General features: G+C 46.4%; 2 protein-coding genes and 1 non-coding gene across 10 annotated transcripts in view; 2 read left to right on the top strand and 1 right to left on the bottom strand.

Moving 5' to 3' along the window:
• Positions 1 to 11,652, top strand: part of INPP5B (inositol polyphosphate-5-phosphatase B) — a 48,422-nt gene extending 36,770 nt beyond the window's left edge. For all 7 annotated transcript variants that reach the window (XM_059377327.1, XM_059377326.1, XM_059377331.1 and 4 more), the window contains 10 exons: positions 642 to 751; positions 1,884 to 2,019; positions 3,518 to 3,628; positions 4,557 to 4,719; positions 5,556 to 5,791; positions 6,978 to 7,091; positions 8,566 to 8,650; positions 9,012 to 9,139; positions 10,442 to 10,553; positions 10,801 to 11,652. In XM_059377327.1, coding sequence (XP_059233310.1) covers positions 642 to 751; positions 1,884 to 2,019; positions 3,518 to 3,628; positions 4,557 to 4,719; positions 5,556 to 5,791; positions 6,978 to 7,091; positions 8,566 to 8,650; positions 9,012 to 9,139; positions 10,442 to 10,553; positions 10,801 to 10,916 — 1,311 coding nt within the window. In that variant the 3' untranslated portion in view covers positions 10,917 to 11,652. The remainder of the gene's footprint in view (positions 1 to 641; positions 752 to 1,883; positions 2,020 to 3,517; positions 3,629 to 4,556; positions 4,720 to 5,555; positions 5,792 to 6,977; positions 7,092 to 8,565; positions 8,651 to 9,011; positions 9,140 to 10,441; positions 10,554 to 10,800) is intronic.
• On the bottom strand, positions 7,830 to 7,936 carry LOC132002348 (U6 spliceosomal RNA). Its single transcript, XR_009399837.1, has one exon. It is a non-coding gene; the product is annotated as a U6 spliceosomal RNA (small nuclear RNA).
• A 1,704-nt stretch (positions 11,653 to 13,356) lies between the features above and the next one.
• The window catches only part of MTF1 (metal regulatory transcription factor 1), a 41,965-nt gene continuing 38,241 nt past the window's right edge, over positions 13,357 to 17,080 (top strand). For both annotated transcript variants that reach the window (XM_059377319.1, XM_059377318.1), the window contains exons 1-2: positions 13,357 to 13,434; positions 15,033 to 15,491. In XM_059377319.1, the coding sequence (XP_059233302.1) occupies positions 15,084 to 15,491 (408 nt within the window). In that variant the 5' untranslated portion in view covers positions 13,357 to 13,434; positions 15,033 to 15,083. The remainder of the gene's footprint in view (positions 13,435 to 15,032; positions 15,492 to 17,080) is intronic.

Genomic DNA, 17,080 nt, shown 5'->3' with positions numbered 1-17,080 from the left:
CTGGGTGGCTCAGTGGGTTAAGCCTCTGCCTGCGGCCTAGGTCATGATCTCAGGGTCTTGGGATCAAGCCTCGCATAGGGCTCTCTGCTCAGCAGGGAGCCTGCTTTCTCTCTCTCTCTCTCTCTCTGCCTGCCTCTCTGCCTACTTGTGATCTCTGTCTGTCAAATAAATAAATAAAATCTTAAAAAATAATAACACACACACACACACACACACACACACGGTACAACAGGCAAAGGAATGGTCAGCCTGCTCCCCTTCCTAGGATTTAGCTCTCAAGATCTTTTTTTTTTTTTTTTTTAAAGATTTTATTTATTTATTTGACAGAGAGAAATCACAAGTAGGCAGAGAGGCAGGCAGAGAGAGAGAGGAGGAAGCAGGCTCCCCGCTGAGCAGAGAGCCCGATGCGGGACTCGATCCCAGGACCCTGAGATCATGACCTGAGCTGAAGGCAGCGGTTCAACCCACTGAGCCACCCAGGCGCCCTAGCTCTCAAGATCTTACAGGATAGCTTTCTCCTGGGCCTTTCCCTTTGGGTTAGGGTTCAGATTCCAGATTGATTTCCTTTCCTCTGCTAATTCAAGGTTTGACTTTTTTATTCTGAGATGATTTTTTTTTCCCCCTTCCATCTCTTCTTGTAGCTGAAAACTCAGATGGCTACCAAGGCTGTCTTTGAAGGCTTCATTGAAGGCGAGCTTACGTTCCAGCCTACCTATAAGTATGATACTGGCTCCGATGACTGGGATACCAGGTAGGTAGGGGGCTGCTTCTGGGGGGCTGAGCAAATGGAAACCCCCAAATTCAGGGAAATTGGCCTACAGAAGGTGATAGGATTCCCGTGACTTCCCTGTGTTTTGTGCTCTGGTCAGACATTTTCTTTGACAGAGAGAGAGAGAGCACAAGTAGACAGAGAGGCAGGTAGACAGAGAGAGAGGGGAAGCAGGCTCCCCACTGAGCAGAGAGCCTGACTCGGGGCTCAATCCAGGACCCGGAGATCATGACCTGAGCCGAAGGCAGAGGCTTAACGCACTGAGCCACCCAGGTGCCCCTGGTCAGACATTTGCTAGCAGCATCTGCTCATTCAGCAGCTCTGTCTTCCTGCATGTTTTCTTTTTGAGTGCCTTAGCCTTTGTTCCCTACTAATTTACTTTCCAGCTATGCTTAGGGGGATAGGATGACTCCAGCCCACTTAGCTTATACTTGGTCATTACATAGGAGTTTATCACTTTTCGTTAGTGCTTCTGATATGCTTCACATTATTTCATGCACTTGACTTCTGTGACCTCACTTAGTCTTCATCTACCAGCTGAAAGAGGTGTGATTTATCATCGTCAGCTTCTAGATTGGGGAACTGAGGCAGGCAAAAAGTAAAGAGCCTTCCAAGTGGCACCTGGCTGGCTCAGGCAGCTCTTGAGCCACTCTTGATCTTGGGGTCATGAGTTCAAGCCCCACATTGGGTGTAGCAATTACTTAAAAATAAAATTGTAAAAGAAGAGAAAAAAAGTAAGGTAAAGAGCCTCCCAAGCAGGCTATCCTAGAACCAGGATTATAACTGAGGCAGTAAGAATTGAGAGGCTGTGTCAAGCACCATGTTTTAAGGACCACGGAGTACTTCCAGATTGCTTCTTTTCATCTCCTCCCCATAGGAAGGTAAAGAACAGAGATTCATTCTGAACAACATTTGGCTTGGAGCCCTCACGGCTGTCTTGGGTGATGGGATATGCTATCTCCTGGTGGGCCCGAATCTCTGTGCCTTCTTGGGACCGTGGGGTCACCTGGACTTGAAGGCCCTGCCCGGTCATTCCCCAGCTGCCCCAGGGTACTGGCCAGGCAGTGGGTGTGCTTGCCTGTGTGGGGACCCCAGTGCGGACTTTGCATTTCAGTGAGAAGTGTCGTGCTCCTGCCTGGTGTGACCGGGTCCTCTGGAAAGGGAAGAACATCACTCAGCTGAGTTACCAGAGCCACATGGGCCTGAAGACCAGTGACCACAAGCCTGTCAGCTCAGTGTTTGACATTGGGGTAGGTGGGCAGCCGACACCCGTCCTGAGCACCCCTATGGGGAATTGGTTCCTATAACGAAGACCACTTTTGTCGTTCTGGTCTCCTCCTCCACCCTGTGTGAGAAAGCTTTTAAAAATTATTTTTAGGGGCACCTGGCTGCCTTAGTCTCTGGAGGATGCAACTCTTGATCTTGGGGTTGTGAGTTCGAGCGTCACGTTGGGCATAGAGATTACTTAAAAATAAAAAACCCAAAAGAGTTGTTCATATTTAAATTTTAGTCATAATTATTTTGGTATACTTCTATATATTTCTATGTCTGTGCAAGTTCCGCTTTGCTTTTTGGTCTGCATTTTTCCAGGAGTTTTTCTGTGCATTTATAAACAGGGCAGTATTGTATATACAACATAGAGGCTATTTTTTCTTTTCATAAAAGAGATCAGATTATACATATTGTTCTTTTTTTTTTTTTTAAAGATTTCATTTATTTATTTGACAGACAGAGATCACAAGTAGGCAGAGAGGCAGGCAGAGAGAGAAAGGAGAAAGCAGGCTCCCTGACGAGCAGAGAGCCCGATGCTGGGCTCGATCTCAAGACCGTGGGATCATGACTTGAGCTGAAGGCAGAGGCTTTAACCCACTGAGCCACCCAGGCACCTCTATACATATTGTTCTGAGAGAATATCTTTTTTTTCTCCTACTGACTATGTCTTAGCAGATCTTTCCATGTCAGTAAAGGTAGAGCTTCCTCCTCCTCCCCTGTCTGCCAACTCTGTATGAGCTTATTTCCCCCACCCTGGCTAATATTGGAGTTTAGTCATCTTAAATTTCTGCCAACCCAGTGAGCTAAAAGAAAGAGATCTTTCATTATTCTAAATCACATTTGTTTGATTTTGCTGGTGAGATTGAACATCTTCGTTCTTACTATCTCTTCTCCTGTGATTTGTTCCTTTACGTTATCCACTCTCAAGGGTTCGGGTAGAGGCATATCGGAATCTGTGAAGGTGTGAGTAGTTTGAAAAAGGGCCTAATGAATGTTACAGAGTTTTTGTATTGGAAAGTGACAACAATTGTGTTTATGACTCAGAATACAGAAGGGAAAGCCTGACGAAATCTTGGCCATTGGAGCATAGGTTACAAAAACTTGAGAGATGCCATTTGAAATTAAACCCTAGCAGTTTCTCACCACAGGCTGGTGGATAGCAGCAAGTGAATTAGAGCTAGTCACTGGGCATTTTTCTGCCCTAGGGCTGTGAGCCGGCAGAGCTGTCCACCAGGCTTCCACCTCTGTATCTTCTCCCTGCTCATCAGGAAGCAGTTGACTTCCTCACAAGCTCGGCCTCTGGAGGACCCCTCCTGAGTCTGTTGTTAATTGGGTTCTTGGTTAATTAATTAAATCTATTCAGTCTTCACTTTCTGCGTGGCCGCCAACTGTTCTTGCCCGGTGCTGTGCATGTCCTCTTTCCTGAAAAGGAGGAAATGGGCAGAAGACACTCAGGCTCCAATATTTGCCTCCCAGGTGAAGGTGGTCAACGAAGAACGTTACCGGAAGACTCTGGAGGAGATCGTTCGCTCCCTGGACAAGATGGAAAATGCCAACATTCCTTCCGTGTCCCTTTCTAAGCGAGAGGTAGGAAGGACATGTTAACAATATTGGCAACAGGCTCCTCTATTTATAGAACTTAAATCTCGTCTGTGAGGTTTCAGTATCCAGGAGCCACCTGTCCGACCCCCGGACTCCACAGTCTTTTTGACGTGTGGCCTCTGGTTCCAGGGAGCTGGTTGCTGAGAGGAGTGGGGTTGTTGGTTTAGATTATGTTCTTCTCCTGATCTTCTGAATCAGAAGACTTTAACCTTCGTGGCTCATAGGTTTCACCCACACATGGGCCATTCGTGATTTAAGTGTTGGCGCAGAGGAGCCAAAAGGTGTTTTGTTTGGTTTTAGCTGGTCTGTGTTCTTGCAAGGAATGTCTTCCTCCTGATATTTTGCTTTGACCAAGATTAAGTTGAGTCAGAGTTTCTTGGGTACACACAGAGGCAATGGGGGGAGGGCAGGCAGTGTAGACAAGGGATCTGTGGTGGGGGATGTCAAGTTAGGGCAGAAGATTGTTCATGGAAGAGCTACAGCATAGATCATTTTGGATGGACAATACCTGGAAGTCAAGCAAATGGAGATTTATGGTGTGGGTATTATTTTAGTGCCCTGGGTGTCCAGCTACTTGGAAGGATGTGCTTGGTCTTCAAGTTTGGAGGTGAAATTTATAAAGGGTATTTTGAAAATGGTCTTTGGGCACAGAAGATAGAAGGTTTGAACTTTGATTCCTTTAGGAAATTTATTTATTAAACAACCTAAGTTTTTGGGTTTTGGGGTTAAACACAGACTGCGGGTCTTTCATGGGGCTGTGGCCTTCTAGGGAAATACTTAAAGCAGAAACATGATTTGAAAGAGGCGGTCCTTCATTGTCTTTCCAGAAAGGGCAGAGATTGCCCATTTGGGGTGGCTGGGCAGGTCGCCGAGAAAAGGGCACTGATCCGACTGGTCCCGGGCCTGTTCCCAGTTCTGTTTTCAGAATGTGAAGTACATGCAGTTGCAAGTACAGTCCTTTACAATTCATAATGGACAAGTTCCCTGTCAGTTTGAATTCATCAACAAGCCTGATGAGAAGTCGTACTGTAAGCAGTGGCTGAACGCCAACCCCAGCCGAGGTTTCCTCCTGCCAGGTGAGGCCTCCGTTCCCAGGCTCCCGGCTGCTGGTTTGGGGACTGCTCTACCCCGACTGCTTATTTTTCTCCAGTAAGCTCTTTCGGTTTCTGAGTGTTTGCTGTCTGATCTAAACTTCTAAAAGCCCTGTGGGGGAGCCATCCGTACTTAAGGTATAAAACAGGAAGGGGCACGAGGTCAGCCTGGAAAGCTTTCTCAGCCGTGTGTGTGTTCCGTAATTTCACAGAAAGAGAAGACAGAAGATGGCGGGGAAGCAGGTGCTGCTCTTGAAGGACTCATTTTCACTGTCTGCCCCACTATAATCAGCTCCCAGCGTCCGCTCTTGTAGGGAAAGATAACGGGGTGGTAATCCAGAAATTCCCTCTGGTCCCGGAATGTACCATTCGTGTCTTTCCCCTAACTTCTTTGCACTCTGTGTTGTGCTGTGTGGCAGAGGGATGAAGCCTCTTTTGTGGACGATTCACAGGCTGCTTCTTGCATTGTATTTTCTCCTGGATCAGGTGTCTTCATCTGACCTGTCCCAGGGCAAGCTCTTTGACCCATGCCTTCTGATTGTATTAATAATTCTGACTTGAGCTGTGCTCCTTTGTCCTTGAATTTCATAGCAGTTGCCTCTTCCCATGTTTTTGTGTGTTGTTTTCATGTCCCCACTTGAACTATAAACGCCTTGTCCATGTGTCCTTGGCGTGCCGAGCACATACATACCTGCTGGTTAGCTGATTCCTCTGAATCCCTTTCCCAGCCCTTTGTGCCTGAGCCTTGTGCCTGCTGTCCTCTTTCCCCCTTTCTTCCTGGCCTCCCACCAGCCAACATTACTTTAAATGTTTTTCTTCAGATTCTGCTGTTGAGATTGAATTGGAGCTATTTGTAAATAAGACCACGGCTACAAAGCTCAACTCAGGTGAAGACAAAATCGAAGACATTCTGGTTTTGCACTTGGACAGGGGGAAGGATTACTTCTTGTCTGTGTCTGGGAACTACCTGCCCAGCTGTTTTGGATCTCCCATTCATACACTGTGCTACATGAGGGAACCGATCTTGGAACTGCCACTGGAAACAATTAGAGAGCTGGTAAGTTACATGACGTATGGAAGCATCTAGAACTGTAGCAGCCGAGCCAGTGAAGCAAGATATTCTCAATTTTTTCACATAGAGTACATTAGAGAAACTCAGCCATGGATAGTAAGATATGAAGTTTCCCAGGCCTGTGATTTTATTCCTTTTTTTGCTTTAATCATGACTTCCTCATCATCCTGAACTAAATTTTCTGAGATGCAAAGGACTTCTGTGGAGACAGTTTGAATCCAAGGGCTCTACTTCAGAACAGATTTATAGTAATATGCATATCCCACCCCCTGCCCCGTTCCAATGGACTTTTTAACTTAGGGACTCTTGGCTTCTATCCTCTCCCTTATATAAGATGAAAACAGAGGCCCAGTAAGGAGAGTGATTGGTCGCAGGTCACGCGGTGAGTTAGCAGTGGACCTGGCTCCTACATTAGAGTTTTTGGACTCCCAAGTCTCTGCCCTTACCGCACCAGACCACACTATCTCCCTGTTTCTGACAGTGAAATGCTGTTGGCAGGATGTTTTTTCAAAGATCATGATGCAGGGGCGCCTGGGTGGCTCAGTGGATTAAGCCGCTGCCTTCGGCTCAGGTCATGATCTCAGGATCCTGGGATCGAGTCCCGCATCGGGCTCTCTGCTCAGCAGGGAGCCTGCTTCCCTCTCTCTCTCTCTCTGGCTGCCTCTCTGTCTACTTGTGATTTCTCTCTGTCAAATAAATAAATCTTTAAAAAAAAAAAAAAAAAAAAAAGATCATGATGCATATTTCACCTGATTTATTGAAACTGCTTGTCATAACCCACTCCTAATTCTCAAAAATCACCTTCTGGTACCTTGATTGTGTCACCTAGTTTTGTTTTTTTTGCCTGTAGCATGTTTGCTTAGGGGATTGAAGTGCATCCCTTCCTCTGCAGGTTTGCTGTACCCATTATCGGAGCCAGCCCATCAGAAGGTCCATGGGCGGGCCTTCGTGTTATGCTTTTTCTTTTTTTTTTTTTTTAAAGCTTTTGTTTATTTAGTTGACAGAGGGAGACACAGGGAGAGAGGGAACACAAGCAGGGGGAGAGGGAGAAGCAGGCTTCCTACTGAGCAGGGAGTCTGATGCAGGCCTCAATCCCAGGACTCAGGGACTGTGACCGGAGCTGAACGCCTGAGCCACCCAGGCGCCTATTATGCTTTTTATTTCTTTTCAGACTCTGATGCCCCTACAGACTGAAGATGATGGGGTCCAGTTGGAGAACCCCTTGGGAATTCCCAAAGAGCTCTGGATGATGGTTGATTACCTGTACCAAAATGCTATCCAGCAGGTAGGTGGTAGTTAAGCAATCGAACTGATTGAAGCCAGATTGCCTTGGGGAAGAACATCAACCCCAAGAACTTCGGGTGTAAGAAGATTTTACCCCAACAAATCCGTGGAAAGCTGTCGCTTTCCCAGGGAGTGAGTGGGGTATGTTTCACACTCCCAGGAGACCTTGCTATTACATAGACCACTTGATTACTCCCCCAAGGGAAGCAGCCTGGCATAGGATGGCCTTCACGGCACAACATGTACCCTTCCCTGGCCTCTGGGGTCCTCCCAGTATAAAGCCATCTGGAGCCTTCTCAGGACATCAGCCTATCCTTTTGAGGAACTCGTGACAGTTTCTGGAAATGGGAGGGGCTAACTCCTTGTTAAGCCAGACAGAGGCAGGAGACCAGATGGAGCCCCCAGGCCATGAGTCATGAGTCCTGATTTCTAGAGTGATTTGAGCCAGCTTCATGAGATCAAATCAGTCTGTATCACTGACTCATTCGTATAGGGAGACTAGTAGAAACTGTAGTCTACCACAGCTCTACTGCTTGGGAGCAACATACATTCTTAATGACATGTCTTTTTACTCTACCCTTGCCCACACTTCTTATTACAGTGTCCCCAAATACTATTCTAAGTGTTTAACAGCATTGGCTTAGTTTGTTCTCCCGATAGCTCTCAGATGAAGAACTGAGGTCCAGAAGGCTCTGTAACTTGGTCAGGATCCCAAAGCTGATAACTGGGCAAGATGGGGATTTGAACCCAGGGAGTCTAGCTGTAAGGTTACAATCTCACACAGGAGCCATGCTAATCTTCTCTGTGTTGTCCTAATTTTAGTGTATGTGCTGCCAAAGAGAGCACAGAAGTTACATTCTTTTCTTTTTTTTTTTTTTAAGATTTTATTTATTTATTTGACAGAGAGACAGAGAGGGAACACAAGCAGGGGGGAGTAGGAGAGGGACAAGCAGGTCTCCTGCTGAGCAGGGAGCCTGATGTGGGATTCCACCCCAGGACCCTGGGATCATGACCTGAGCGAAGGCAGAGGCTTAACGCAGAGCCACCCAGGGGCCCCTGGAAATACTTTTATTGCTGTAATCTTTTTTTTACAAAGCGAGGTGGTGTCTTTTTAACTTTCTCCATCTTATAAATGATATATTTTCTTCACATTTTTCTTTTTCTGGTTAATTCTTCCACAACACTGCAGGAAACCGTTTTCAGTTTTCCCTTGCTGTTGTGAGTAGTATTCCCTACCTATTGTTTTATAATAGATGTTTTATCACTTTAAAGACCTGTCCTGGGAGCATGCTTAGGAAGGCCACCAGAATGAGCTCGTCACATCAGCCCTAACTTTTCCAGATTGTTTACCAGTTGATTCATAGGCCTCACTTCACTGCCCCTTTTTTGCACCTTGGCGGGGATCATATTTCTAGGTCAGGAGATCATGGCTGATTTTCTGAGAATGTAATTATTTGGTGACTTTCTTTTTGCAGGAAGATCTGTTCCAGCAGCCAGGCCTGAGGTCGGAATTCGAGCATATCAGGGACTGTTTGGATACTGGAATGATTGAAAGCCTCTGTATCCTCAGACATTTGTGCGTGCGTGCATGTGTATGTGTGAATATGATTAAGAGGTGAGAGAAAAGAAGGAGTATGATTTTAAGGCTTGAAATCCTATCTTGTGTCCTCAGCTGTCATATTTTTCTTACTTAAAGTTTGCATAGAGAAGACTTCACAACTTTAATCCACCAATATAGCAGGAACTCAGGAGGGCCCAGCTAAGCTGACAAGCAGCTTGGCCCCTTCACCATGTCAGGCTGGCATCCTAGCTCTGAGCAGAGAGCCTTCCTGGGCAGGCAGCACGTCTGGCATGTGCTCACTCCTGGGCCTTTTCCTAACCACGGCATGGCATCGCCAGTTCCTTAACGATGGGCCAAAAGCCGCCAGCAATCATTCCATAGCTGAAGCCTTGCTGCTTTTCCTGGAGAGCCTGCCAGAGCCTGTCATCTGCTACAGCACCTACCATAACTGCCTGGAATGTTCTGGCAACTACACCGCGAGTAAACAGGTGAGGGGAAGCATTGAGCGTTCACGTACTGCAGCCCTGGGCTTCACAGGGCCAGAGGGAACAGAGTGGGCGCTGTTCCTCAAATACAGTGTCCTAGCAGCTCAGCTTCATAGCTCTCCTTCCCGAACCTGTTCTTCTCACGTCCCCTTTTCTTTTAGTGGCTTCACCCTGAATTCCAGTGACTCATCCCAGAAACCTGAGTCATTCCTGAGTTGTCCTCTGCTCACCTCCCCCATGCCCAGTTCCCTTGATCTGTCACCTGTCTTCCATTCTCATCCACTCACCTTGGTTCTAAGCTCTGCGTTCTGGCTCTCCCTCTGCTCAATTGTTTTTCATACCGCAATCAGACCACATGCTCTAAAGCTCTCATCACATCACTCTTGGTCAAAAATCACACTTGGCTCTCCATTGCCAATGAATGATTTTCTTTTTCTTTTTCTTTTTTTTTTTAAACATTTTTATTTATTTATTTGACAGACAGAGATCACAAGCAGGCAGAGAGGCAGGCAGAGAGAGAGAGGAGGAAGCGGGCTCCCCGCCAAGCAGAGAGCCCGATGCGGGACTCGATCCCAGGACCCCGAGATCATGACCTGAGCCGAAGGCAGCGGCTTAACCCACTGAGCCACCCAGGCGCCCCTCAATGAATGATTTTCTTAAACAAATAGGCAAGACTTTTAACCGTCTGGCCTAATGGTTCACACATGTAACAGGCCATGGTGGAATAATCTAGAAAACTTGCTAATAATACAGGTTCCAGAGCCTCACCCCACATCCATTGAATTGGAATCTCTTTTGGAATATATCTTGTACAAGCCTCCTAAGTGATAATGATGATACACAGATAGTTGGAGTATTCATTGAGTTCTAGCCTGATCCATCCCTCCAGACTTAGCACCTGTTCAAGGGGTGTCCTGCTAAAAATTGACTTCTCTGTGTATTCTCTCTCCTTATCTCACTGTGTTCCTTCTCTTGCATTTTTTTATACTTTCTTTTGCCCCAAATGCCCTAGTCCTTACCTCTGCAGGTCCAATTTTGTCTTATATTCAAGACCCAGCTTATAACGTCTTCTATTCCCATAAACCTTTTGAGAGCACATAGTTCAGCTATTGAGCTCTAAATTCACAAAGCACTTGATCTGTGCTTCTCTTTTGACTCTTGTGCCAAGTGGTAAGTGATCGGAGTTTCCTGTGCACAGTCTTACTCATGTCCCTTGGATCATGTACTCAGCTCCTGGAACACAGCATGTCTGACAAATGATTGAATGAATGAATAAAAGACAAATCCCCGTTCTCCCTCTTTCAGGTCATTTCTACCCTCCCCACATTCCACCAAAATGTCTTCAACTACTTGATGGCATTTCTGCGAGAACTGCTGAAAAAATCAGCAAAAAATCACTTGGATGAAAATATTCTAGGTAAGTAGTCAAGTCTCTGTGGGAAAGATCTCTGTATATTGAGAGACTCATTATGAGAAGTGTGCTGGAGGAAGGTCCAAGACCACTGCAGTGGAACTAAAATCTCTAGCTCTGGGCCGAGTTTACCCTCACACAGTTTTTTTCCAAGCAGAAAATAATGCTTTCAGGTACTCCTCCCAACTCAACAACACAAGAATTAGTAGTGTTTCTTTTACTGAATCATTTGTCTTCTGTGTGTATCATGCAGCTAGTGTATTTGGCAGCTTACTGCTTCGAAACCCAGCTGGTCACCGAAAGCCTGACATGGCAGAGAAGAAGAAGGCTCAAGAATTTATTCACCTGTTCCTCTGCAACTCACCCTGAGCCTATCTCCTCTCCTCTTTTACTCGAAGCAGTCAATTACCAGCCCCACCTGTTTAAGATCAAGAACTACCACAACAAGATGTGAGGCGTCTTGGAAGCAAAAGCGGCAACTGCCTATTTCCTGAGCCCTGACACCACCTCCCGCCCCACCATGGCTGTCACAGTCCTGTCACTCTGAGTTCTGAAGACATGGGGGAAATCCGCCACAATAAAACCGACTGTCAATGTTCAACTTCAGTTATTTAACACAGATTTATTTTTTTAAACTTTAAAGATTTTAAATAACTCTGTTTCTTGTGCTCACTCACTGAAGCCTGCCTTCAGGACATAGTCAGTGCCTTCCCTGTAGCTTGAGCTGGGCTCCCCTTGAACAGATATTTGAACAAACTTTGGGGTCCTAAAGAGAGAATGAATTGGACAGCAAGAATGTGAGTGGAATCTGCTGGATAAACAGATCACAGTCACCCAGATGCTTCCAGGGCTCTAAGGACATGTGTATATATATGTATATAAAAACCCTACCCCCTTTACTACTCAGATGTGGCTAAACAACTCTGGGGCTGGCCACTCAGCCTCTGAGGGCAATACAGTGGCTTAAAAATGAAGGTACCGAAGAAAGTGGTGTTTGGGGAAACAAATGGAATTTTCTGGGTCAATAATCCTCCAAACTGTATATGATGCATCCCCTCTCTCATATATGTAATATATTTTAATGATAAATGTATTTTTAACAGTGGTTGTTTGTATGTTTTAATCTTTTTTTAAAAAGATTTTGAGAGAGAGAGACAGAGATAGTGACAGAGTATGAGTGGGGAGGAGAGGGAGAATTGAACTGCCCACTGAGTGGAATGCCCTACTCAGGGTTGGATTCCCCGACTGGGGGGATCATGACCTGAGCCAAAGACAGATGCTTAACTGACTGAGCTGCCAGGTGCCCTGTTTTTGTCTCTTAAGAGATGGCTGCTGGACCTTTTGTGGCTTAAGCATTGGGGCAACTGGTCAGGGGACCAAAGAGGCAGTTGTCTGGTGGGTAACAATCACCATTCATAGCTTTCAAGCAAAAGATGTACAGGCATGACCTGAACACCTTAACTCTAATCTAGTTTCAGAGTTGTCCCACTCTGAATATTCTAGAGAAGTAGCTTATGGGAAAATCAGGCAGTGGCTACTGGGAGGTTCTAACAGATGTAACAGGCATTGAAAAAAGATAGGAGAGGGGCGCCTGGGTGGCACAGTTGGTTGAACATCTGACTTTTTTTTTTTTTTTAAGATTTTATTTATTTATTTGACAGAGAGAGAGATATCACAACTAGGCAGGGAGGCAGGCAGAGAGAGGAGGAAGCAAGCCCTCCGCGGAGCAGAGAGCCCGATGTGGGGCTCAATCCCAGGACTCTGGGATCATGACCTGAGCCGAAGGCAGAGGCTTTAACCTGAGCCACCCAGGCGCCCCTGACTTTTGGTTTTGGCTCAGATCGTGATCTCAGGGTCATGGGATCGAGCCCCACATCCCACTCGTCACTCCTTGCTCATGGCAGAGTCGGTTTGAGATTCCCATCTCCTTCTGCCTCTCCCACTCATGTTCCTTCTCTAAAATTAAAAAAAAAAAATTAATTAATTTTAAAAATAAAGACTAAGGAAGGCACGTACGTGCAAAGTCCTTTCTTGGGCTCTGGGACACCAACACTCCTTGGCAGAGTGAAATTTGACTCAGATGCAGGCTGAATGGTCAAAATTTTAAAAAGGGAATGGGAAATAGGTGACGCCGACTGGCCCGGGCGGGAGTCCTGTGGAAGCCGGCAGTCCTCAGCAGGGAAAAAGTTGGAACCAACAGTGAGAGTGAAGGAGTGGGGCGTCCGGTGATAGCGAGTGGGGGGGGGGGGCATGGTGGGAGTGGGGAGAAGCAGCGGCGTCCTCTGGCTGAGTTTGGTTCTGCCATTTGGATCCCATCTTCCTTTCTTGACCCCACCCGCTACGTTAACGTTGGTTAGTCCCAGCTTCCCCTCAACACTAGAGGTAGAAAGCCGGGAAGGTCACAGCATCGCAGGCTCCCCTTTAGGGTTCGAACTGGCATTAGGAGGGCTAACTGGGGTCCTTCCCGTTACAGGTGGGACTGCCAGGGGTAGGGCGGCAGGTGCAAGCCGGGCTGACGCTACTTTTCCCCTAGTGGTTGTGGAGATTTGACCCCCTTTCCTCGCGTCTGGCGCCACAACGCGGACGCATCGGCACCCTGTAGACAGCGAACACGGAGGTACTGCTGAGCGCGGGACGAACTTAAGGCCCCACGATCTCTCCGCGGCACCCCGCCCCGCCCCGCCCTTTCTACTCGCCAATTGGAGGCTCGGGCTCCGCCCCCACACCTCCTAAACCAATTAGAAGCGCCAAGGAGAGGCGGGGCCAATATCTCCTCCTTCCTCCGGAAAGCGGAAGCGGAAGTGACGTTCAGGGAAGGTGGGGGCAATCATGGTGCCGCTGGGGAGGGGAGAAGCTGCCGCTGCCGCCGTTGCCGGGAGCCGCGGAGGTAAAAGGCGAAACTAGACGCGGCCTGGGCTGGGGGCTTCCCGGGGGGGGCGGGACTTAGGCTCCCTCCTGAAGCATTTCTCAGTAGAGACCCCCGTCTGGTCACCATAGGGACCCCACCCCTCCTCCGTTTCCATAGGGATGGGTATCCAGCCCCCCTTCCCTGTTTCCATGGAGACCCGGACCCTGCCCCTCTTCGCCCGGCTTGGAGACCCCCAGCCTGTCTTCAGATTTTTCTGTGTAGCCCCGTCTGGGGGCTGTACCAGTCAGTTTCCTTTGCCCAGCCTTCTCTCAAGGGTGCTCCGTTTGTACTCCTCGTATGCCACCCTCAGACCTCCTGGTCTTGTTTGTTCCGGACAGTTGGTCTCCGCTTAGCCGCTGATGGTGCCAGGGAAGCCCTGTGGGGCCTCCGGTGCTCTTATCTCTCCTCAGATGCAGCGAAATGTGCATCTACCGGGTTGCGTAAGCCAGAGCAAGGGGTCGGGCTGGTTCCTCCCAGATCTGATCCCTTGGCCTGTCTCTGCTAAATACCTCTCTGTCTCGCCGCCCCACTACGTAAAGGTTCACTTTCTAACTCAGGGCAGAAGAGAAAAAGTGCAAAGCCAGACTGAACACTAAAAGTGATGTGCTGATTATTATTTTTCAGTTCTGTTCTGCCTGCCAAAACCTGTATGTTTGCAGCTAAAGGAAAGAGAACTAATCCAGAACAGGAAAGCTTCAGAAAATGTATCTTTCCAAGAGAGTGTGTCTTCCCAAGAGAGTATATCTGCAGGTCTTTAATTCATTTAGCTGACATCTCCTGAACTCTTAGTGTCATTGTATTGTGCTAGGGGCAATAGAAACGAAAATAAGATTCACCATTCCCTCACTGCAGAGAGCACACTATACAGGCATAGGTTCTAGTGGATACCACATTGTTTTAGAAGGTTAACAGATAAAATGATCTTCATTGAATATGCCTGACTAGGGATCTGCCCTCCTACCCAGAAGCTGAAACATCTGTTCTAGGAAGGAGGGAATGAATTCACACTTGTTTTCCCTATAATAATCAGACATCGTGCCTTAACATACATTATCTCTTTCACTCTGCGTAATAACTTTGCGAGAAGTAACTAGCAGTTCCACCTTACTTATAAGAAAAATGGGACACAGAAAAGTTACTCAAGTAGTAAGTGGCAAAGCTGGGATTTGTGGGTAGATGATCCTGCCTCCAAAATTCTACTTCTGCAATAGACTGCACTGCCCCAGGGTCTAATCTGAAGGATATGTGACTGGAGTTTCTTACTTTAAGACTTAAAACAACTCAGCCTTGAAGTGGTATGCCGTTTATCCCCTTCAGGAATTGTTTGGTAGTAAGGCAGATTTGGAGGGTCTTAAGAACTGCTACTTACTTCTTCAGTGTTTTGTTTTGTTTTAAGGCATTGCTTATCCTTTAAAATGACTTGATGCTTTCAAAGTTAAATTAAAAAAAAAATTATTCCCAGGGAAGATGATTTTCATTTACTTTGACCTGTTCTTCACGTGAGAGGAAAAATGAGTCTTGTGGTTGCTGAGGAGTTCCCTGGGTTTGACTCTAACTCTGGCTTTGTCCTATTGCAGACAAGTCATTATCTTTCCATTTCTCACAATTGGGCTGAGCACGTTTGAACCATGGGGGAACACAGTCCAGACGACAACATCATCTATTTTGAAGCAGAGGAAGATGAGCTGACCCCCGATGACAAGATGCTCAGGTTTGTGGACAAAAACGGACTGGTGCCTTCCTCATCTGGAACTGTTTATGATAGGACCACTGTTCTCATTGAGCAGGACCCTGGCACTTTGGAGGATGAAGATGACGATGGACAGTGTGGAGAACACTTGCCTTTTCTAGTAGGGGGTGAAGAGGGCTTTCACCTAATAGATCATGAAGCAATGTCCCAGGGTTATGTGCAACACATTATCTCACCAGATCAGATTCATTTAACAATAAACCCTGGTTCCACGCCCATGCCAAGAAATATCGAAGGTGCAACTCTCACTCTGCAGTCGGAATGTCCAGAAACGAAACGTAAAGAAGTAAGTAAAACAGTGGGTGAGGGCCCAGTTTAGGTTTGGAGAAAAGTTCTTACCCAACTTGTGTTGGCAGTTTTAGCTGGGGAATAAAGGAGTCCCGGGAATGAGGACCTGCAGTGGCTTTACTTGTCAGCAACACATGTGCTTCATGTTTTGTTCTGACTGCTTTCTGGAACTTTTTAGTTTGTATGGCCACATTGAAATTTGGGAAAGCTAAATTACAATGTTTCAAATTTTCCTTCCCAGATCATAAATAAAATAGAAATCTCACTGAGGTAAGTCCATGTTTTTGATGCTGAAATAACTAGATTTGGCTTATTTCTGGGGTGTGGATAAATGGTTTGTTTTGGAGATGAGTATCTGCCTAGAGTATGCTTTATTTTCATAGTGAATATTTGATGAATAATAAGGCCTCGCTGTCTTCCGTAAGAAATTCAGGCAAGAGACAGTAAATGAGAGTAGGTTATCTAAAATAAGTGTTCATGCTTGTACTTAGCAACAGTGAGTAAGGCAATGTATGTCACGATGGTTGGAAAACTATAAAGCCTTGTACAAATTGTACCGGTGTGGTGATCATTAGCAGAATGAAAGATACGGTTTAAAGGTAGTGATAGACATTATTTAGGAACTGATTACAAGTCCATTAGAAAAAAACAGATAACTGGTAGTCGCAGCGTCAGGGACTCAATGTAAGATGTTACCAGACAGACATAGGGTAAATCATTGAGCAAAGTATTTTTCTCTTATGCTGTAATTAAGGTCTTGGAATTGGAGAATTTTATTATTTGTGCCATATGGCTTTTCCACTGCTAGCCATAGAATCTCAGAGTTGGAAGCAGCCTGAGAGAAACCATCTCGTCCTACCTCCCACCTCAGGCAGGAATTTCTCTACAGCATCTCTGCCATGAGTTCATCCAGGCTTTGCTTGAACACTTGCAGAATGACGAGAGCACGATGTTTCACTACTCAGCCTCCTGCATTTGTTGGCCAGCTCTGATTGTTAGAAAGCTTTTACTTGTATAGAGCCAAAAACCTGCCTTCCTGCAGCCACTGCCCACCGGTTCTACCTTCCCGAACTACAGCAAGTTAAACCTTCCTGTGACAGGATAACAGATATTTAAAGATCATGGCTTTCTCTTTATCCTGTCTTGTACAGGCTGATCGCCTTGATTTACTTAAATATTCCTCTGTGACATTCTTCACTAGTTTCTCCTCAGTCTGGTCACCTTGGCTTATGTGAATTCTAGTTATCCAAAGGCTTCTTAAAATTCACCGTTGAGCACATTCTCCCAAATGTGAGGCAACCAGCACTGAATACTGTGTGATTCTTACCTCCTAATCTGGACACTCTCCTACAGTTGCAGTATAGTTTGTATTTTATTAGCAGTGACATCATACTTACTCTTAGCTTGTACTTGGAAATCTCTAGAATAGTGGTTCTTAACTGAGGGCATTTTTGTTCCCCAAAAGACATTTAATAATGTGTGGAGCCATTTTTGGTCGTCACACTGGGGAAGTGCCACTGGAATCCAGTGGGTGGAGGCCAGTGATCCTATTAAACATTCAGCAATGTACAGGACAGCCTCCTGCCA

This window comes from Mustela nigripes, chromosome 14 (assembly GCF_022355385.1).
Source record: "Mustela nigripes isolate SB6536 chromosome 14, MUSNIG.SB6536, whole genome shotgun sequence".
Classification (NCBI taxonomy): domain Eukaryota; kingdom Metazoa; phylum Chordata; class Mammalia; order Carnivora; family Mustelidae; genus Mustela; species Mustela nigripes.
This window is presented reverse-complemented; position numbering and strand designations above follow the sequence as displayed.